The sequence below is a fragment of the Micropterus salmoides genome, unplaced genomic scaffold (assembly GCF_014851395.1).
Source record: "Micropterus salmoides isolate LMB-PRFRI ecotype aquatic unplaced genomic scaffold, ASM1485139v1 Ms_hic_scaffold_3, whole genome shotgun sequence".
Classification (NCBI taxonomy): domain Eukaryota; kingdom Metazoa; phylum Chordata; class Actinopteri; order Centrarchiformes; family Centrarchidae; genus Micropterus; species Micropterus salmoides.
In genome coordinates, this window is record NW_024042261.1 from 36,334,662 (window position 1) to 36,357,688 (window position 23,027).

At 39.4% G+C, this 23,027-nt stretch overlaps 1 protein-coding gene, 4 non-coding genes and 1 pseudogene across 10 annotated transcripts in view; all 6 read left to right on the forward strand.

Moving 5' to 3' along the window:
* aamdc (adipogenesis associated, Mth938 domain containing) overlaps positions 1-23,027 on the forward strand; it is a 25,526-nt gene continuing 2,499 nt past the window's right edge. The window contains exons 1-5 of one of the 6 annotated variants that reach the window (XM_038693688.1): positions 1-73; positions 378-441; positions 11,362-11,480; positions 14,218-14,313; positions 22,799-22,948. In XM_038693688.1, the coding sequence (XP_038549616.1) occupies positions 11,388-11,480; positions 14,218-14,313; positions 22,799-22,948 (339 nt within the window). In that variant the 5' untranslated portion in view covers positions 1-73; positions 378-441; positions 11,362-11,387. Of the gene's footprint in view, positions 74-377; positions 442-11,318; positions 11,481-14,217; positions 14,314-19,597; positions 19,751-22,798; positions 22,949-23,027 lie in introns of those variants that run through there. The other 5 variants (XM_038693689.1, XM_038693686.1, XM_038693687.1 and 2 more) reach the window with 5 other exon arrangements.
* Positions 4,602-4,766, forward strand: LOC119883650. Its single transcript, XR_005440721.1, has one exon. It is a non-coding gene; the product is annotated as a U1 spliceosomal RNA (small nuclear RNA).
* LOC119883654 lies at positions 7,572-7,744 on the forward strand (annotated as a pseudogene).
* Positions 8,925-9,115, forward strand: LOC119883659. The gene has a single exon (XR_005440729.1). It is a non-coding gene; the product is annotated as a U2 spliceosomal RNA (small nuclear RNA).
* On the forward strand, positions 20,084-20,248 carry LOC119883651. Its single transcript, XR_005440722.1, has one exon. It is a non-coding gene; the product is annotated as a U1 spliceosomal RNA (small nuclear RNA).
* LOC119883662 lies at positions 21,470-21,660 on the forward strand. Its single transcript, XR_005440732.1, has one exon. It is a non-coding gene; the product is annotated as a U2 spliceosomal RNA (small nuclear RNA).

A 23,027-nucleotide genomic window follows, 5' to 3' on the forward strand; every position in this document is an offset into this window, starting at 1 on the left:
AGTGGGCCTAAACGTCTGATGTGTAAATAAGGTGGAGTCAGAGCTGGGTTGACTACTTACTGCATTGTTTGAGGTAAATATCATCTGGAAGGTATTTAGCAGGTATGTTTTTGTAGTATGTGTTAAATAATGGAACTAATTCAATTATTGTAATTTTAGGATTGTATAGCCACTACTGTTTTACCTGCCTGATCAACTCCTGCTATTCGTGCTTATATTTTTATGTGGATTCTTACTTGATTGTTACACGTGGATGGGCCCTGTGAATGTTTTGCCAACTGCTAAGGTCTGCTACAGGTGTGGCCATCTTCCGGCTGCGTGATTTCCCTCAGCTTATTAGCCATTTTCTGTCTTCTTTTGTTTTGTTTTTTTTTTAGTGTTCTGCCAGACGGACAGTGTGGTGGATTTTGGGAACCCCTTTCCCCTTCACTGCATGTGGTGGTGTGTATGATAGCTGTTGTTGTGTGGTTTGTGTTTTTGATTTGCTGTGTTTAGGTGGCTTAATCTTAATTGTGGGGAGCCTATGGCAATTGTTAGATAGATATTTGGGGGTTTGAACCCCTCACTATTTGCCTCGGTTACATTTTTATAATTTACGTAACCATTTAGGAGACAAAGTGCTATTGCAAAGATGGCAGCATAAAAAATTATCAGGTGGACAGATAAAAGAGAACATGGTGACTGAGTTATTTACCACAGAATTAACAATAGTTTGATTTGTCAGATCCCTGTTGAAATTCCTTTTGCAGATTAGTCCAGTTGAGACAGAAGTCTTTCCAATAGTCTGATGCGAGGCATAATTTTAAGATGGTAATGACAAAAGTCTGACTTTTTAGTCAATTTATGAAATACTACAATCAATAGCTTTGTCATTCCTGACATTGTAATTGAATCCCCACAAACACTCCCCTCTCTGCTTTCAAGAACATCTGATCCATAAATAAATGCGTCAGTCAGAACAGTTATTGACTGGATGAATCCTCAACGACCGTCTGCAGGTCGTCCTCAGTCCAAGCAGTGATGGGGGGGGGAGTAACTATAGGGTGGGGTGGACGAGGCCTGAAGAGGGATATAAAAATGTTGGGATACAACAAATATAATCTGAAACATTAAATCTGTTGAATTTGAGATCCACAATAACACTATCTCTGGACTGAAACCAGATCTTGGAAATGAATCAGAATTAAATGTTTGAGATGTTCTTCAGATTTCTGCCCCCCAGTGATGACAATGAAGTAAAAATCTTAAGTTTCTATAGTCGGTTGATCAGTCAAATTTGATTGTTTATCCAGCAAACAATTTATCTATAATTTGTTCTTCAGACAAAAGGTTTACCTGAATTTTAGAAAAGAATTCAATAAATGAAGGGACTACAATATATTGTGTATTTTCTTTAAAAAATAAGGTTTCTGTTGAGATTAAAATGTGCAAAATAACGATTCATGTAAGAGGTAATGGGATACATTAATAGTTTCAATCTTGTCAAGTTAGTTTTGTCAACTAGATATCAACAGCTTTAAGTTAGACCTATTTATTTTAGCTGTTTTCCATCTTCAGTTAACTATTTTCTTGTTTTCACATGAGCAGGTTTTAAAGACCTTTGTCAGGTTAATTAACTCTTAAGTTTTTCACCTTTACAGATGAAACAGGATTCATCACTCAAACATTGATACAGGTCACCATTGGCAGTTTAACGCTCCATTAAATGCATTGGCACACTTCCAGTACAGTGTCCCATTTCCATTAGCTCAACTCCGCATGCAGGTGATCCAGTCTTTTCGATCCTTGTCGGCACAAGTTCCTTGGGTGAAGCTCGCCATCTGGTGTCTGGTGCATGCGTGCTGTTGCACACCGATGAAGAATCCAACTTTATAGCCATTGCTGAATTATTACATTTTTGGCTTTACAGCTTTTGAGGGATACCTCGCCTGCCTCCCAAACATCAAATAGTAAGGCCTGTGCTTTAAATTTTATCTGCTTTTTGGTCTGAAGGGTGAACAAGGTGGACTGTAGAAAATGGCCCCAATGTTTAGGGTGATCAGCCATCACTTTGTTCAGGGACCTCAAAAAGCAGAATTAAAAGAACAGGCATGAGAAGGCGGAAGTGAACTTTGTTTCCTCTGTATAATAAAGCTGCTCTGGTAGGAACAGCAAAGCAACATGTTGTTCTATGGGAGGTAGAATTCATACTATTTAGGTGTATAGTTGAAAAGAAAATACCTCTCAGGGCAAGTAAACTGTTTTCAGGCAAGTGGATTGCATCACAAAGTTGTTCAAAGTAGGGATGGTTACCAAAACCGGGTATTAAAATGGACCGGAGGGCAAATATTAAACATAATAGTAATACAAACAATATTAATGTTCTCTGTATTTGGTGTGTTGGGCCTGAGCTCACACAAGCAGAGCAGAGGTGGAGACTGTGATGTGAACCAGGTGAAGTGAAGATACTGGAGTTGACGACAACTACGCTTGTTACTGTACATATACGTGCAATAATACAATTGCAAGTAAAAAGCCAATACTTTACCAATACACCTGTTCAACAAGCATAAACATGTAGAAAGTAATATTTTAATCTGCCTATAAATTTAGCTCCTGGCTGAGATAAACCTTAGCCTTTCAAAAATAACATTTTCAGAGGTCAAAAATCATCAGGGAGCCTCGCATGTGCCTAATGGAGGCAGATGAGAAGGAAATTTATTTTGATTCTTGTTATTGGAGCCGTCAGCTCCAATAACATGAAAATGTACCTCTAACACATTGTTGTGTTGATTTCCAAAGGCATAGTAAGAGTTGTTCTTTGAATCATCTTCTAAAGCTGCGGTATTTATAATATAGGCCAGTAAGACACCGAATCAGCTATCGTAATTTCAGGTGTATCAAAATACAGCAGCCATGTATCAAAATAAACTGCTCTCATCCCATGAAATCATTCTGCAAACCTTAATGTATCCCTTCACCAGCACACTGGCTCAGCTGATTAAGTGGACAATGTTTGAAAGCAACAGCTTTTCTTTGCCTAAAGAGTCATGTGATAAATCTGAAAGGCAACCAACTAACAGATCAAATATTCACATCCAGATGAAGGTTAACGAATAGTTAACTAGCCTAACAGTTCCTTTATTTTTATATTTTACCGTTACCATATTTAATGATTCAACCTAGTGCTGCTAATATAAACTTCACAGGGACTGTTAAGAACTGCAACAATTCATACTAAAAATAGGATGGAAAATGATGGAAACCTACATGTTTCGGGGTTCCTTGACCTTCTTTTTTAGGTCTGGATCAATTTCCTGTTCAGATCTCAACAAATCTGCGCAAATGACTGAGTAGGAACCAATCAGAAGCAGCTTTTATATGATGTCATCACATAGACTTCTTACAAAGTATTAGTATTTTTAACCTACAAAATGCAAATGTTTTATTTTTTAAAAACGAAATATGAAGTCATTTCCATCAATACTTTCAAATACAAACTACAAAATCCTATTTTGTATTTCAAATTCCTGGCATAGACTATAAATGTAGACGGGAAAAGTAGAGAAACAATGAAAAACAATTCTATTAATCACAACAAAGAATTATTCTCACCGAACTCAAACGGAAGAGCGATATTGATGACCGACTCATTGGAGGCGGTGTGGAGCTCATTTGCATAACGCGACCTCTGACCTTCATCACTGCAGATTTCTGAGGAGTCGGAGATGATTATTACCTGGTTTAAAGGTGTGTTTTGGGCGTCAGGACGTGTTGGGGTAGGTTTATTTACCTGTTATCTTTTTGTAATGTCAGACTCCTCTCATGCCAACAATATCAGTATATTTTAGGAGTTTGAAGCAAACAAAGCTTCAGCAAAGTCTGGCAACTCGATAGTTTTATCGACTGCGTGGACGAATCAACATTTATTCCGTGTATTCAAAGGTGTTTTGGCTTCACACCTTCACCTGTTTAGTAAAACTTTCACATTACTTAGCCGTGTACGAACAAACACGATGGGATATTCGTGACAACTTCAGCACTTTGGGGAAGATTGTTTTTGCTAAGAGGAACTGTGAAGGCTCTTAATTACCCAGCAGAGGGCGCTGCAGCTCAGTTCGTCACCGTGAGAAGAGTCGCGGGAGATTTAAAAAGATCCAATATTTAGATGTGGAAACTAAAGTGTACTGATTACCGACCATAGTGATGTCGATAAAGATTTTGTTGTAGACACACATTCGGAGTCCAACAAAAATAAATTATATCGACTAGTAAAAGCTAAAATTTGTTTTTCTCCTTCTCTGATAGGCTAATCCCGGACTCAGCATCCAATGCGGAAGTTGTACACTTTAAGGTGATGTGGTGTTTTTTTGAATGGATCTGTCCTCCAGTAGAGCTGCAGGCTTAATTTCCAGTACATAACGTTAATAAAAAGGTTATAAAACCCGTTTAATATTACGTTTCCACAGCGCTTTTACTCCAAGCATCTCTAAAGGAGATTCCTGGGATTATTTTAGGCTGTAATCGCGGTGATTTCTGGTGTCGCGGGTTTATTCAGCTACAACCGTGACAGAAAGCGGTTCCTCCCAGAAAGAGGCGCTCGTGTCTGAGAGGAACGAGTCATACTTACCTGGCAGGGGAGACACCATGATCAAGAAGGTGGTTCACCCAGGATGAGGCTCAACCATTGCACAACCAGGTTGCTGCTGACGCCTGTGAATTCCCCAAATGCGGGAATCTCAACTGCATAATTTGTGGTAGTGGGGACTGCGTTCGCGCTCTCCCCCGACATGATGTTCAATTAAAACCTAATCAGTGTCTCAACTTAGTTATAAATCACTGCGAAGACTTCGAGTTAGTTACATCTGATAAAAACACTGGCAGTTAACATTTGCATTAACTATTTAATACACGTTATAATCCGGTGGAGGAAGAAATCTGATCTCACGTAAAAGAAGCAGCAACCTCCGAGTATCAAAAGGAAAAGCAGCCACTGGAAACACGATTTGCCCTGTCAGTGTTTTACTCATACTGTATACAAATACTGCAGTACTGGGTTGTTAATACTTATAGATTAACGTGTGAGCAGCATTTTGATATGTTGGTCGAGGTGGTAAACTACTCTTGGGCAGTTTAACATTTACATACTTGTACTTGTCGTTTTGTTAATCTGCAAAGTAACTGTTCTTGTAACTATCTGTCAGCTGGAGTGAAAAGTAGGCTACTGAAATGTACAGAAGTGTAGTACAAAGTAGCATGAAGTGGAAATAAGTACAGCTGTAGTGGCACTAACAGAAAATAAAACACTAATCTGAGTTTGACACGAGTTTGTAATTTTTTTTTACCAAGAGAGAGGCCATATCTGAACAGTCAATTGATTACTTCTTGTCTCACTTAACCATGAAACATGAAAAAAATCTTCTGGAGAGAGACTTGACAATTAATGAGTTAACAAAAGCCATGCAGAGCATGCAGAATAAAAAAATCTCCTGGTTTGGATGGTTTACCCAAAGAGTTTTATAACACCTTTTGGGACCAGCTAAAACCCCCTTTGTTGCAAGTGTTCAAGGAGAGTTTCTCCAGAGGTATACTACCACCTTTGCCAAGAACAGGCTCCATCTCCCTTCTTTTCAAAAAGGGAGACAGGAAGGACTTGAAAAATTGGAGGCCTTTAACCTTGCTCGGAGTCGAAGTTATATTATATTGTCAAAGGCCCTTTTTTTCCGACTGCAACCAGTAGTTCATCAACTGGTCGGTATAGACCAAACATGTGGGGTTCCAGGCCGATCCATGGCCGACAGCCTAGCTTTAGTTAGAGACTCTTTTTTGTTTGCCCAAGATCGTGACCTCCCTCTATGTATCCTGGGACTAGATTTGGAGAAGGCCTTTGATAGTATTAACCACCACTACTTTAAAGTTGTTCTGTCCCATCTTAATTTTGGCAACAATTTTAGAGATTGGGTAGACCTGCTGTATGCCGACATTAATAGCACCGTTGCGGTAAATGGGGGATGCACAGCTCCATTCAAAGTAAAATCAGGTGTACGACAAGGTTGTCCTCTTTCCCCTGCCCTGTTTATCCTCGCAATCGAGCCCCTCGCGTGTGCTTTAAGGCAGGAAAAAAACATCAAAGGCCTCCCAATACCGGGGGCAGCAGGCAGGGAGGCAAAACTCAGTCTATACATGGATGACCTTACTCTCCTCCTGACAGATAATAGATCAGTAAGAAATACCTTGCTTTTGTGTGACAATTTTACTGCAGCATCAGGAACAAAAGTCAATAAAGGGAAATGTGAAATACTCTACCTTAACTGGAGAGAACCAGTGGAAAATCTAGGCGTCATACAGAAAAAAGAGACAATCAAAGTGTTGGGTATACAAATAGGGAAATATATGGAAAACACCAATTGGGAGTCAAAATTACCCAAAATAAGAGGAAAGCTCCTACAGTGGCAAGACAGGGATCTAACCATGGTGGGGAAAGTGCTGGTTATAAAAGCAGACATCTTGCCCTCCTTGACTTTTTTGGCAACAACTTTTCCAGTGCCACACATGTTTATGGTGACACTTAGGAAGATTATTTTCCAGTTTATATGGAATGGACAACATGAAAAACTAAAATGTGAAATAATGTACCGACCATTAGAGAAGGGGGGAAAAGGTGTCCCTGATATGGAAAGTAAACTAAAGTCTATGTTTGTGACCCCAATTATTAAAGCCTGTCTGAAGCCTGAAGTTGCTCCAAGCTGGGTTCATTTTGCCTTGTTTTGGGTGGGGCGGGGTGTGCTTAGATCATGGGGGAAAAGGCCACCACAAACCATCCCATATGCGCAAACATGGCCGAAAATGTATGAGACAGTCTTTTCATGTCTAAAAGAAGGTGCATCTCAAGTACCATACGACAAAATCACGAGAATAGAAATAGAAAAGGTTCTGTCCCCACTCCACTCAAGATTAACTCCTGTGGGCAAATTAAGGGAAGAGGTTTCAGAAATGGTATGGGCTAACGTCAATCACTCTATCCTAACTAATAACCATAAAGATTTGGCTTGGCAAGTCATTCACCAGTGTTTGCCCACCAGAGCCTTTCTTGAGAGGAGAAATTGCATCCGCAGTGCTAAGTGCCCTAGGCCTTCCTGCGGTGGCAATGAAACTGTGCAACATCTTTTATGGTCATGCCCCGCCGCTAGAGGGGTCTGGGTACTTGTATCACCATGGCTAAAAGCTTTGCACAAACCTCCTGGTTGCTATGAGGACATAGCTTATGGTTCCTTGCAAAGAAATCAGACAGATAACATAAAAAAATGGTGGGTTATCATCAACTGTGTAAAAGAAAGTTTATGGAAAGCCAGAAATGTATGTGTAATGAGGAAAATTTGTGTTCCACAAGAAATTGTTATAAGATCTATGTTAAACATCTTCAGTGATTATATGCTAAAAGACAAATCAACAAAAGAAAAGAAAAGAAAACTGTTAATGTGGAGAGTTCCTAAAATACAAATGTTTGATAATGTTTAATTTGTTGTAGTGGGAAACGTCTGGAAAGATGTAAATATTATTGTTTTTGGTGAATGTTGTTGTATTCTTTGAATGATTTTATTTTGTAAAGGACATAATAAACGTCTAAAAATTGAAAATTGGTTCACCCAGGATGAGGCTCAACCATTGCACAACCAGGTTGCTGCTGACGCCTGTGAATTCCCCAAATGCGGGAATCTCAACTGCATAATTTGTGGTAGTGGGGACTGCGTTCGCGCTCTCCCCCGACATGATGTTCAATTAAAACCTAATCAGTGTCTCAACTTAGTTATAAATCACTGCGAAGACTTCGAGTTAGTCACATCGGATAAAAACACTGACCGTTAACATTTGCATTAATTAATTTATATACGTTATAATCCAGTGGAGGAAGAAATCTGATCTCACGTAAAAGAAGCAGCCAGTGTAAAGTAAAGTAATCAAAGCGTATGTGTTTAAAAAAGAAAAATATATATTAAAAATTAAAATAAAATAAATAAATAAAACAGTAAGTGTGTGTTGAAAAAATAAAATATATTAAAAATAAAATAAATAAACAAAACAGTAAGTGTGTGTGTGTGTGTTAAAAAAACTACAAAAATATTTAAAAAATAAAATAAATAAATGAAACAGTGTGTATATATTAATAGACAAAAAATTAATTAATTAAAAAATAATAATAGAAAAGAAAAGAAATCAGTATCAAAACAATTACTAAAATATCAAATGATCAAAATAATAATTTGAAAATCTGTACAGTTATTTGTTAGTCTGAGGTTCCACTGGTTGTCCTCACTTCATGGCATGAGGAGCAGCAATTATTTCACATTTGGGCATTTCTCCCAGTAAATAGGGGAGTTTCTGTGTGATATGAATTCGGGGTATATTTTGGAAATGTTTGCAAAGTGTTTTTGTCTTAGTGTTTTATATTTAGGGCATGAGGTTAGAAAGTGCAGCTCTGTCTCTACATGTCCTCTGTCACACTGGGAGCAGAGTCTCTTGCGACTGTCGGAGCTCCATTTGTTTCTGAAAACAGACGCTATGTCGTAAAAAGCAAACCGTTTCTTCACCCGCAGAGGACTCTGTAATGTTATGAAAGCTCTTTGTTTCTTAGAATTAACATTAAAGTAAAATACGCACAGTTGTTTGTATTATTGTAGCGTTGTTGAGAGTCTACTGCTTTAAATTCTGATTGGATTAGAAGGCCCCCCACGTGACCCGGAAGCGTCGAGGCGCCACTTTATTTTCGTTTCTTTCTTCTAAATAACATTATTTGTAGCGACTCCGTGACATTTTCCTCGACTGTCGCTCGTTGTCCTTTGCTGCTCTTATTTGCCGACTGTCCTTAAAGTGTCCCGCAGCTTTTCCACCCTCAGTGAAAGTGAGTGTGCGGTGAATGAGGCCTTTGCCTCCGACGTCATCACGTTATCGCTTCTCGGCCTTTTGGCTAAGATCAAGTGTAGTATCTGTTCTTATCAGTTTAATATCTGATACGTCTCCTACCCGGGGACTATATATTAAATTGATTTTTGGAGCAGGGAGATGGAATAGGGGCTTGCTCCGTCCACTCCACGCATCGACCTGGTATTGCAGTATCTCCAGGACCGGTGCACCCCCCACTCTGTGTTCAATGATAAAGGTGCGCTGGACTTTACTCTCACTACAGAATTATTACAGTGCTGCACGCTGAGCTTTAAACGCAGCGTTACTCAGATTGTTAAACAAAGAGGAAGAGATTTGCTATAAAAATAGAACTTCAGTAAAAAGACATTGAGATATTGTCACTAATATGCACTCAAAGTTTTAGAAGTAAAACTCACTCAGTATACAGAATTAAAGTATTATATTAATTAATGTGAAGAACATTACTTCTAATCCATTAAGGTGTAAGTGAAGCTCAATTTTGCTACTTTATAAGTTTATTAAACAGTAAACAACTGGGGAGCTTTAAATGACTTTATGCTTGCCGAAGAATTAGGCAATTAAAATGAAAGTTTGGGATGTCGATGCATAAAATAAAGGAATTTAGCCAGGCCAAAGAGTTAGTTTATAAAGACATGAATGCAGGTGATTTACAAATCAAGTCCACAGATGAGAATGTTTTTGTCAGACGCTCTGTTGATCGAGTGTACTTGCTAATGCTAATTCTCTTCGCCACAACTTACAATAAATTAGCTTTAAGTTCTGTAGTTTCCATATATTTTTATATCCACAACAAAGTAAAGACTGAAAGGACTGTTAACGTCTTGTTGATGAGTACTGACTACTGAGCTGGTAACCATCATTTATCTGGTCACATGTTCACAGTAAGGTCTTGTGTTTGTATCTGAGTCAAACTGAATGGTGTTGTGGCTCCTGCCACACTGCTGCACATGTTTTGGCTGTGCCATAAGCTACACAATTTTTGGCAGTCCATTTTTGAGGCATTTTCTGGAATATGTGGGAGAACAATACACCCATCTCCTCTGATTTCACCTTTTGGCGTGGCTCCGGTGGATGCCACCTTTTCTGGGTGTCAATTGAGCATGATGGCCTTCTGCTCTTTGTTGGCTAGGAGGCTTATCCTGTTTAAATGGAAAGATGCTTTCCCCCCAACATATGGCCAATGGATTAGGGAGGTCATGAGTTATGTTCACTTAGAAAAAATGAGATACACTGTAAGAGGGTCCACTAGAAAATTCTGTCATTTGGCAGCCATTTATTTCCTTCGTAGAAGGCATGGCAGCTACTAACATATCTATGTAACCCAATCATGTGTGCATACCTTTGTTTTTGGTTTTTTTCTCGTCGGTTGGTTTGTGCGTTTGTTATTATTTATTGATGTTGTCTCTTTCTTTGTTTACCTACTTATTTTAATTATATATGTATGAATCTGCCGGGATGTATGGAATTTTTCTGGGGGTCCGGTACTTTTGGGTGGGGGGTACTGGGGTGGTTTGTTTGTATGGACAGGAACTAGATTTGACTATTTCATGTGTGAATTGTATTCCCTTTGTTTGTTATATCTGAAAATAAAAGAGACCTTGGTTAAAAAAAACTGAATGGAGTTGCCCTTTAACATCTCCGCTACCAGTCCACACTCCGTATCTTTGGTCCAAGCTGGACTCGAATCGGTGACCCTCAGATTTCCATGCCAAGTTTTTATAGACTGATCTACTGCCACCCATTAATGGAAACCTCTGCAGGTGATTTGAGTTCATTAGCTGATTACAGCTCTCCTTTAGTTGACATTTCTATATTATGAATTCATAAATAAATACATTTTGAGATACGGGAGTTTTGATATCCATGAGCTGTGAGTCTTAATCACCAAAGTTAAAACAAAAAAAAGGAAATATATCACTTTATGTGTAATGAATCTAGAAAATATGAATATTTTACTTTTTTAATGAAATTACAGAAGAAAATTTACTTTTCCACAATAGTCTAAATTTTTTTTAGATGCACCTGTCGTGCTTTAGAGAAGAGAACAGTGGCATACTGTTGTCTTCTTCATCATAAAAACAAGACAATGACAGAACAGTACATTAGTTTGCAAAACATTTTCAAAATTTTACAAAGGATGACAGAAGCTTATATATATAATTCAGCTACTTGACATTAATGAATCCATCATCTCTCATTATGTGCTTGTGCTGTGGCCAAACAACATAAAGAGAGCATCAAGGCAAACACAAAGGACTTAGACAGCTTGTGTTAAAAGTTTTCAAAACGTCTTCAAACCAACCAAAACACAAAGTTACAGTTTCTTAGTTCATTTATGGCCAAAGCTTGTTTTTAGTTTTGATGTGGCTCAGGAGGTAGAGAAGTTGTCCATGATTCCCACATGTCATCAAGTATCCTCCCGTAACATGTCCTCTCCAGAGATCGCCTCTCTCTCCTGGGGCCACATGAAGGTGAAAGGATGCTCCTCCAGCTACAAGGACTGTAAGGTCTGGCCTGGAGGCAGCCGGGCCTGGGACTGGAGAGAGACTGGGACCGATGTGAGTGGAACCGTAAAACTGAAATATATACATATACCTTCTCATTCAATGTGTTTTCTTGATTTTCATGACTATTTACATTGTAGATTCTCACTGAAGTTGTCAAAACTATGAATGAACACATATGGAATTATGTACTTAACAAAAAAGTGTGAAATAACTGAAAACATGTCTTGTATTTTAGATTCCTCAAAGTAGGCACCCTTTGCTTTTTAGAAAGCGCTGGAAACCCGTTGGTGTTCTCTCAATGAGCTTCATGAGGTAGTCACCTGAAATGGTTTTCACTTCACAGGTATGCCTTGTCAGGGTTAATTAGTAAAATTCTTTCCCTTATTAACGGGGTTGGGACCATCAGTTGTGTCGTGCAGAAGTCAGGTTGATACACAGCCGACAGCCCTATCGGACAACTGTTAGAAATCATATTATGGCAAGAAACAATCAGCTAAGTAAAGGGAAACGAGTGGCCATCATTACTTTAACAAATGAAGGTCAGTCAGTCCGGAAAATTGCGAAAACTTTGAATGTGTCCCCAAGTGCAGTCGCAAAAACCATCAAGCGCTACAATGAAACTGGCTCACATGAGGACCGCCCCAGGAAAGGAAGACCAAGAGTCACCTCTGCTGCTGAGGATAAGTTCATCCGAGTCACCAGCCTCAGAAATCGCAGGTTAACAGCAGCTCAGATTAGAGACCAGCTGAATGCCGCACAGAGTTCTAGCAGCAGACACATCTCTAGAACAACTGTTAAGAGGAGACTTCGCGAATCAGGCCTTCATGGTCAAGTAGCTGCTAGGAAACCACTGCTAAGGAGAAGCAACAAGCAGAAGAGATTTGTTTGGGCCAAGAAAACACAAGGAATGGACATTAGACCAGTGGAAATCTGTGCTTTGGTCTGACGAGTCCAAATTTAAGGTCTTTGGTTACAACCGCCGTCTCTTTTGTGACGCAGAAAAGGTGAACGGATGGATTCTACATGCCTGGTTCCCACCGTGGAGCATGGAGGAGGAGGTGTGATGGTGTGGGGTGCTTTGCTGGTGACACTGTTGGGGATTTATTCAAAATTGAAGGCGTACTGAACCAGCACGGCTACCACAGCGTCCTGCAGCGACATGCCATCCCATCCGGTTTGCGTTTAGTTGGACCATCATTTATTTTTCAACAGGACAATGACCCCAAACACACCTCCAGGCTGTGTAAGGGCTGTTTGACCAAGAAGGAGGTGTTGATATGCGCATAGATAAGATACTTGCCTTTGGTGTGGGAGTCCCGGGTTCATTTCCCACTGTGAGATATCCACCATTGTGTCCCTGAGCAAGACACTTAACCCCTAGTCTGACCTCTGACATGTATAGCTTAAGTAAGTTAAAATGAAGGAGAGTGATGGAGTGCTGCGTCAGATGACCTGGCCTCCACAGTCACCGGACCTGAACCCAATCGAGTTGTTTTGGGGTGAGCTGGCTAAGCAAGTGCTAAGCATCTCTGGGAACTCCTTCAAGACTGTTGGAAAACCATTTCAGGTGACTACCTCTTGAAGCTCGCCAAGAGTGTGCAAAGCAGTAATCAGCAACTTTGAAGAAACTAGAATATAAGACATGTTTTCAGTTATTTCACACTTTTTTGTTAAGTACATAATTCCACATGTGTTCATTCATAGTCATGGAAAAAATGAGAAGGTGTGTCCAAACTTTTGGCCTGTACTCTATCTATCGATCTATCTTGAATATAGTGAATGAAAGTTTGAATATATGAAATGAAATCTGACGTCATTGATGTGAAGTGTGACACTTTTAGTGAATCAGCAAGAAAGTGTCCAACGACGTTTTGAGCAATGAAGAGATTATAAAAACACTGGCGAATGCATGTATGAGCCAAAATACTGGAAACCACATCCAGTACCGTTCTCCTGATCTAGAAATGTATTCTTTTATCGTGGAAGACCAAATGCAGGAAACCTCCCAGGCCAGGCTGTTCCCGTTTATCAGGCAAACTGAAATACGCCTTTAACCTCACAGGTGCCCCCCACAACAACCCCTATATACAATCTTCGTATGTCCACCCAAAAGGGCTCAGGCAGTAACTTTTTAAAGGGTAAGATCCTGTGTTTAACCAGAAATAGCTGTTATATCGCTCTCTTCAAACTCCATTGACAAAAAATGTTGCCGCTGCCAAGTTATTTTTTCTGTGACTTTGGTGTTTAAAAGATGAATTCGGATGCAAACTAACTTAAGCTGTTGTGGGGGCACCTGTGAGGTTGAAGGCTTGTTTGCCTGTTAAACGGGAACTGCCTGTCCTGGGAGGTTTCCTGCATTCGGTCTTCCACGATGAAAGAGAATAAATTATTTCATCAGGAGAACTACTGGATATGGTTCCCAGTATTATGGCTTGTACATGCATTTGCTAGTGTGTTTGTAATCTCTTCAATGCTCCAAATAGTGTCACAATTACATCCATACGGATTAATCACATCAAAAACACAAGATGGCGGCAGTGCCTTAATCACGTCTGATGATGATGATTTCATTCCATATATTCAGACGGACAAACTTCATATATATATATTATATTTCCTAAACGGCATGCCATAATAAAATATATATACTGTACATGTACAAGAATTTACATTGGCAACACAATATGACAGACACTTTATAAGCAACAGGCCTTAGCAGAGCACGCTGGGGTTTCCCCTTTAACTGTCATGATATTGTTCATATATTATTTTGCTTTTCCCTCCGCAGCATTACCCAGGAGTACAGCCTGCTGACCTGGAGGAGGTGCTGAAGAAGGGAATAGACTTGCTGGTCATCGGCAGAGGCATGAGTGAAGCTCTGCAGGTAAAACAGAACTTTTATATACAGTCTGTGATTCTACTTCAATGTCAAGTATGCATTGAGAATTCCTACTGATGAGGCTTACTGCATTATCAGATTTAGATACTGAAGGTACTGTATGTAGAACTAGTAGTTGAGAGCAGGGGCAAAAGTACCATTTTTCAGAAAAACCTGATTTTAAAAGATTATGTTGTAGACAGTGAGATATTTTTGCTGTGGTCACTAACTCACAGGTGTGGTCTATCAATATCAGGTGGTATTTTGTACAAATTTAGAACAACTTCTGTATAATTTCACTTTAAACATAAGCGGCACATTGTTACTTTCACTTACAAGGCTTGATATGTTGTGTTTGGTTTCTTGTCTTTGTTTTTACAGCAAAACATATTTTTATACATTAAGTAATTGGCAACTTTTGTACTTCACAAATTGACTGCTGTGTTGATGTGAAATGACATATAGACAGAACAGTTGTTAAGCAAATCTGAATGTTTGTGTTAGTTGTTGTACCTGTTTAATAACATTTTATCATATACAGCTCCTTGGCTGAATGTACAGTAGTGTTTATGTAATGTTTTTGATCATGTTGTAATGGAAGAACTGAGCATTAACTGGGAGGGGTCCCTTGTGAAAAACCATTTCACCTGAATGTCATATTTAATGTCATACTGTGTCAGCAACTTTAAACAAAATTAAAAATCAGTCAATGGTTATTAATTAATTAGTGGTAATATTGCTTTGATATAGACATCATATGTCCTTTTCCCTTCCACAGATGCTTTGTGATAAAGCAGTTTCCAAATCCCATAGTGTCTGCAGTCCTACTCAAAGATAACCGACCAAGGATAAGGATTGTGACATTTTTCAGTTTCAGTTTGGTTCCACCATTTGTAGTGCATGCTTGTGACGGAGTACCTTCACTACAGTTGAGTAAGCGCTTGGACTGCCATACGTTGCTGTCAAAGTTGCATGTTTGGTACCCTGTAGACCTGTGTTTGAATCTGGGCAGGGTGACCGCTCTCGCCTTTGTCCACATATGGTGTCAGAAGTGGGACGGCTTGCCGTGAGGTCATCTGAGCCGTGCCCAGAGTCCGAACCGTAGGAGGGACCCCCATGGGTAACATTAAGGATATGATGTGTATATAGTGTACTTTCAGTAATACTGATGTCATCATTTTACTGATTTTATTTTTATTTGAAGGTAATAATAATCATAATAATCTTTATTTATAGAGCACTTTTCAAAAACCAGTTACAAAGTTTTAAAACAAGAAAACACATAAAAACAATTACATGCTAAAAACAAGAAAACACTTATAAGACTAGAATACACGTTTAAAATAAAGATAAAATATTTATTAAAAGAATTTGAAAATAAAGTCAAATAAGATCGGGAAAGGCTCTCCTATAAAAGTATGTTTTAAGAAGGGACTTAAAAGAGTTCACTGACTCAGCCGACCTGATTTCCTCGGGCAGGCTGTTCCAGAGCCTCGGGGCCCTGACAGCAAACGCTCTGTCCCCTTTAGTTTTCAGTCGAGACTCTGGAACAGACAGCAGACCTCTGCCCGAGGATCTCAAGGTACGTGCTGGTGTGTATGGGACTAAAAGGTCAGAAATATAACAAGGCGAGAGGCCATGAAGAGCTTTAAGTGATCAATAAAATTTTAAAGTCAATTCTAAAACATACTGGGAGCCAGTGTAATGAAGCTAAAATAGGAGTAATGTGGTCATATTTCTTTGTTCTGGTTAAAAGCCTGGCAGCTGAGTTCTGGACAGTCTGGAGTCGATCAGTAGATTTTTGGGTTAAACAGGTGAAAAGGCTGTTGCAATAATCCAGGCGTGTAAAATGGTCTCGGTGTCCTTAAAAGTTAACGTAGATTGAATTTTAGATATATTTCTAAGCTGGTAAAAACATGATTGCACTAGCTTTGTGGTGTGCTGCTCAAAATTTAAATTACTATCAAACCAGACACCAAGGTTCTTTGCCACAGGCTTAATGTGATGCACTAGGGAACCAGAAGATGGCAGTATTTGCTTTGCCATCTGCTGGGACCCAATTACTAGGATCTCAGTTTTGTCTGAGTTCAGCTGGAGGAAATTATTTGACATCCAATTTTTGACTTCACAAAGGCAGTCGGTAAGTGAACTCAGCATTCCAGGGTCTGTGGATCTGACGGGCAAGTAAATTTGTGTGTCATCAGTGTAAATATGAAAAGAAATACCATGTTTATGGATAATATGACCAAGGGGAAGCAGATACAAGGAAAACAAAATGGGTCCTAAGACCGACCCCTGAGGCACACCATATTTAACTGGACAGAACAAGGAGACATAGTTGTTTACAGACACGCAAAACGTCCTATTTGACAGGTAGGATGAAAACCATTCTAGGGCAGTACCAGAGATCCCCACCCAGTGCCTCAGTCTGTCTAACATGATGTTGTGATCAATGGTGTCAAAAGCAGCGCTAAGGTCCAGGAGTACCAGGACTGAGCACATACCTTCATCAGCAGACATTAAAAGGTCATTGGTGACTTTAAGCAGGGCAGTCTCAGTGCTGTGGTACTTCCTGAAACCAGACTGAAACTTTTCAAATAAGTTGGTATTTTCCAGTACAGTGAGCAGCTGTTTGGACACAATTCTTTCTAAAATCTTTGCAATAAAAGGCAGTTTTAAAATGGGTCTAGAAGTTTGATGGCGGGAGGGAAACCAGTTTTTTTTAAAAAGTGGGTTCACACAAGCAGTTTTAAAATAATCAGGGACACAACCAGTAGATAGGGAGCTGTTAAAACAGAGATCAAATGTTGTAGGTATTAAATCAAGTGGGCTGGAGGACACTCTCATTTGTGATACTGTTTTTAAAAGCTCAGACAAGTCAATGGGATAAAACTGGTTAAAACTCTCTTGTTGCCGGTGAGGGACCTCTGAGGGGGTAATAGAGGCTCTGATTGACACCACCTTATCATTAAAATAAGATAAAAACAATTCAGTCATCATTAATTCCAGCTGAGGCACAAGAAGGGGTTGGGTTTACCAGCTGATCCACAGTCTTAAATAAAAACCTAGGATTATGTTGATGTGTAGAAATGAGTTCAGAAAAGTAGTTTGTTCTCGCATCTTTAACCATGTTATTGTAGTTAATTAATAAATCCTTCAGACTGAGGTAATGGACACGGAGACTGTTCTTCCATCTGCGCTCTGCTTTCCTGCATTCCCTTTTTTGGCTGCGAATGCCGTTGTTTATCCAGGGCTCCTTACGAGCTGTAGGTTTAGGTCTGACCTTTAGAGGAGCAATAGTATTTAGGGATGACAAGCAGATATGATTGAAGTGATCAGTCAAGTCGTTGGTGATGGAATCAGTCAGGTGTTGGCTCTGGCTCTGAAACAATGTGCTAAACTTTGAAACGCTTTGTTCATTAAGGATGCGAGAACAGGAAGTGCTTGGTGAGGCGGATTGAGTAACTAGTGATTCACAGTTAAAAACTATACGTTTGTGGTCAGATATGGTCAAGTCCACTAATTCCACAGAGGAAATGCTGACACCCAGGGTAAAAACCACGTCCAGTGTATGACCACGGTTATGTGTTTGCCCTTTAACATGTTGTTTGAAGTTAAAAGAAGTGGTTATATTTAAAAAGTCAGTTACATAAACATTTGTGAGGTCATCAACATAAATATTAAAATCACCACAGAGAACAATTTTGTCATAATTTAAAACCAGTGTAGCTAAAAATCCTCCAGATGGTTTTGGGGGGCGATAAATTATGACAAATATGATACCAACTTTAAAAGAGAGAGCTTCAAAAGAGGCAAATTCATCACTGCGTACTGCATTTGGCCAGTCTGCTTTTTCTGTAAAAGCCACAAACCAGTGGAACAACCTGTCTGACGATGTAAGGAGCAGCAACTCCATCAGTATGTTTAAATCAAAGTTGAAATGGCAGTTTAAAAGCTACTCAGCTTTGCAATCACTGATCCAGATTTTTTATCTGAGATTCTGAACCTGCTTTTAATTTAATTGTGTGTTTATGTAACTTTGTGTGCTGTTGGTTTGCTGGGGCTGAGCTATGTGGCTTGGGGTCGTGTCAGCCTTAGCAAATGTATTTATTATTGTATTGTTATTAACTATGACCTGCCAAGGGACTGGAGATGGTACAGTGCATCAAATGGTAACATTTGTTTTACTGTACGCTGTCCCTTTTTTAAATAAAGAATTTAGTAGTTTGTAACCAGGATTCAGTTAAAAACATAAAATCTAGATTTGCAGACAAGATAAAATCATTTAAGATAAAAGTCTTACTTGAAAGTGATCTCACATTGAAGAGAGCCATTTTAAATGAGTTTGTTCTGGGTGCTGGAGTTGGTGCAGTTGTCCTAATCCTTAAGAGATTACTATTATTTCTGTGTGGGATGTGCACATTTCGGTTTACTGGTCTATGCGTGATGATGACAGGAATAGAAGTCTGTGGAACAGCGCTGGGAGCAGACGGCTTTACATGCCAGCAGGTGGAGACAGTTGTTTGTGGCAGTGAGGCAGAGATCTGTTCAGTGAGCGGTGCTGCGTCCAAAAATCAGAAATAAACAGCCAGTTTTGTCCCCGTGAGTAAACTGTTCCATCAACCATCAAACAAATTACTGAACGAGCTGACCGACTCATTGGAGGCGGTGTGGAGCTCATTTGCATAACGCGACCTCTGACCTTCATCACTGCAGATTTCTGAGGAGTCGGAGATGATTATTACCTGGTTTAAAGGTGTGTTTTGGGCGTCAGGACGTGTTGGGGTAGGTTTATTTACCTGTTCTTATTTTGTAATGTCAGACTCCTCTCATGCCAACAATATCAGTATATTTTAGGAGTTTGAAGCAAACAAAGCTTCAGCAAAGTCTGGCAACTAGATAGTTTTATCGACTGTGTGGACGAATCAACATTTATTCCCGTGTATTCAAAGGTGTTTGATGCATATTTCAGTTAACGTTGGAGTTAAGTGGCAACGGCCGCTTCCCGCTAACGGTAGTTGTTGTTTTGTGTTTAGTAAAACTTTCACATTACTTAGCCGTGTACGAACAAACACGATGGGATATTCGTGACAACTTCAGCACTTTGGGGAAGATTGTTTTTGCTAAGAGGAACTGTGAAGGCTCTTAATTACCCAGCAGAGGGCGCTGCAGCTCAGTTCGTCACCGTGAGAAGAGTCGCGGGAGATTTAAAAAATATTTAGATGTGTAAGATTGTGTTCTAGTCACATAATTTGAGTCCAACAAAAATAGATTATATTGACCAGTAAAAACTGATCAAACTAGTTTTTCTCTTCCTCTGAACACTGGAGCATTGTTTTTGGCGCATGCGCAGTTCATTACCTACTCAGCGTCCAATGCGGAAGTTGTACACTAATATTTGTGAAAGATGATCGTCGTATAATCGAGATTACTGGTCACTTTGGTAAGTTTAACGCAGATATTTGTGTTTTTGTGTCCAGCTCAACACTGTTTAGCTACTACAAACTGGTGATGTGTTGTTTTTTTGAATGGATCTGTCCTCCAGTAGAGCTGCAGGCTTAATTTCCAGTACATAACGTTAATAAAAAGGTTATAAAACCCGTTTAATATCACGTTTCCACAGCGCTTTTACTCCAAGCATCTCTAAAGGAGATTCCTGGGATTATTTTAGGCTGTAATCGCGGTGATTTCTGGTGTCGCGGGTTTATTCAGCTACAACCGTGACAGAAAGCGGTTCCTCCCAGAAAGAGGCGCTCGTGTCTGAGAGGAACGAGTCATACTTACCTGGCAGGGGAGACACCATGATCAAGAAGGTGGTTCACCCAGGATGAGGCTCAACCATTGCACAACCAGGTTGCTGCTGACGCCTGTGAATTCCCCAAATGCGGGAATCTCAACTGCATAATTTGTGGTAGTGGGGACTGCGTTCGCGCTCTCCCCCGACATGATGTTCAATTAAAACCTAATCAGTGTCTGAACTTAGTTATAAATCACTGCGAAGACTTCGAATTAGTCACATCGGATAAAAACACTGGCAGTTAACATTTGCATTAACTATTTTATACACGTTATAATCCGGTGGAGGAAGAAATCTGATCTCACGTAAAAGAAGCAGCAAGTGTAAAGTAATCAAAGCGTATGTGTTTTAAAAAGAAAAATATATATATTAAAAATTAAAATAAAATAAATAAAACAGTAAGTGTGTGTTGAAAAAATAAAAATATATTAAAAATAAAATAAATAAACAAAACAGTAAGCGTGTTTAAAAAAACTATTAAAATCTAAATAAATAAAACGTTAAGTGTGTGTGTGTTAAAAAAACTACAAAAATATAAAAAAAATAAAATAAATAAATGAAACAGTGTGTATATATTAATAGACAAAAAATTAATTAATTAAAAAATAATAATAGAAAAGAAAAGAAATCAGTATCAAAACAATTACTAAAATATCAAATGATCAAAATAATAATTTGAAAATCTGTACAGTTATTTGTTAGTCTGAGGTTCCACTGGTTGTCCTCACTTCATGGCATGAGGAGCAGCAATTATTTCACATTTGGGCATTTCTCCCAGTAAATAGGGGAGTTTCTGTGTGATATGAATTCGAATTCGGGGTATATTTGGGAAATGTTTGCAAAGTGTTTTTGTCTTTGTGTTTTATATTTAGGGCATGAGGTTAGAAAGTGCAGCTCTGTCTCTACATGTCCTCTGTCACACTGGGAGCAGAGTCTCTTGCGACTGTCGGAGCTCCATTTGTTTCTGAAAACAGACGCTATGTCGTAAAAAGCAAACCGTTTCTTCACCCGCAGAGGACTCTGTAATGTTATGAAAGCTCTTTGTTTCTTAGAATTAACATTAAAGTAAAATACGCACAGTTGTTTGTATTATTGTAACGTTGTTGAGAGTCTACTGCTTTAAATTCTGATTGGATTAGAAGGCCCTCCACGTGACCCGGAAGCGTCGAGGCGCCACTTTATTTTCGTTTCTTTCTTCTAAATAACATTATTTGTAGCGACTCCGTGACATTTTCCTCGACTGTCGCTCGTTGTCCTTTGCTGCTCTTATTTGCCGACTGTCCTTAAAGTGTCCCGCAGCTTTTCCACCCTCAGTGAAAGTGAGTGTGCGGTGAATGAGGCCTTTGCCTCCGACGTCATCACGTTATCGCTTCTCGGCCTTTTGGCTAAGATCAAGTGTAGTATCTGTTCTTATCAGTTTAATATCTGATACGTCCCCTACCCGGGGACCATATATTAAATTGATTTTTGGAGTAGGGAGATGGAATAGGGTCTTGCTCCGTCCACTCCACGCATCGACCTGGTATTGCAGTATCTCCAGGACCGGTGCACCCCCCACTCTGTGTTCAATGATAAAAATACCTTAATAACTCAAATTATAAGGTGGTGTGTGTTAATCTGTCTGGGCAGCGTTATTCTAGTCGGTAATCACAATCACTGTAGTGTCACATTCACGACGTGACAAGAAAAAAGTTATTTAAAGTTGTACCTCAGGAAATGTCACTTGCATAATAAGTATAACAAGTCTGTTGTGGAGTTTGGTAAATGGTAAACCACTTCGGATATTTAGAGGTTATACATACACTCTGTTTATAAGCAGTTTACATGCTAATTCTCTGAGCCACAACGTACAATATTAAAGTTCTGTAGTTTTCATAGATTTTTATATCCAAAACAACGTAAAGACCGAAAGGGCTGGTAACTTCTTGCTGATGAGTACTGATGGGTTTTTTTTTTTTTGGTTGTGATGAGACTGAAGAGGTCACTAGTTCATCTGGTCACATGTTCACAGTGAATCTGTGGTTTTGAATCACCACAGAAGTGCTGAAAGTTGAGTGAAGTCGGTGTCTGTATCTGAGTAGAGCTGAATGGTTTTGCATTGCAGATCCCTTTCTAATAGTTTTTAATCTGTTCCATCAAACAAGAACGAACTGTAAGGCAGACGCAGAGAATTACTGTGTTTAAAAGTCGGTCAAAATCTCTCACAGCGTGACCGTTGTTAAGAGACCTTGTCTTCAAACTTACCAAAACATAAACACTCATTTTGAATAAAGTTACAGTTCCTTAGTTCAGTTATGGCCAAAGCTTGTATTTAGTTTTGCTGTATTTTCAGATTGATGCATATAGAAGAACAGTGTTGATAGTTTGTTTGCTTGCTTTTTCTTTTTACATTGTAGTTCTGCAGTTTACTGGAGATTTATTGCGCAATCTGATATGCTTCAGAGTTGAAATGGTACAGTCTGAAAAGATGTGGCTCAGGAGGTAGAGAAGTTGTCCATGATTCCCACATGTCATCAAGTATCCTTGGGCAAGACATTGAAGCCCATATTGCTCCAGCACCTTGCATGGTGGCTCTCTGCTGTGTGTGTGAATGAGAGGCCTTTAAAAGGATTTTCAAGCCCTGCTGGAACTAACGTGTACATTACTCTGCACAGAGTCATCATGTTACGTCTGTGTCTCAACCTCGTCTCACAGCAGGTATCCTCCCGTAACATGTCCTCTCCAGAGATCGCCTCTCTCTCCTGGGGCCACATGAAGGTGAAAGGATGCTCCTCCAGCTACAAGGACTGTAAGGTCTGGCCTGGAGGCAGCCGGGCCTGGGACTGGAGAGAGACTGGGACCGATGTGAGTGGAACCATATATCTATATCTATATCTATCTCTAGAGAGAGAGAGATATCTCGAGAGAGAGAGAGAGAGAGAGA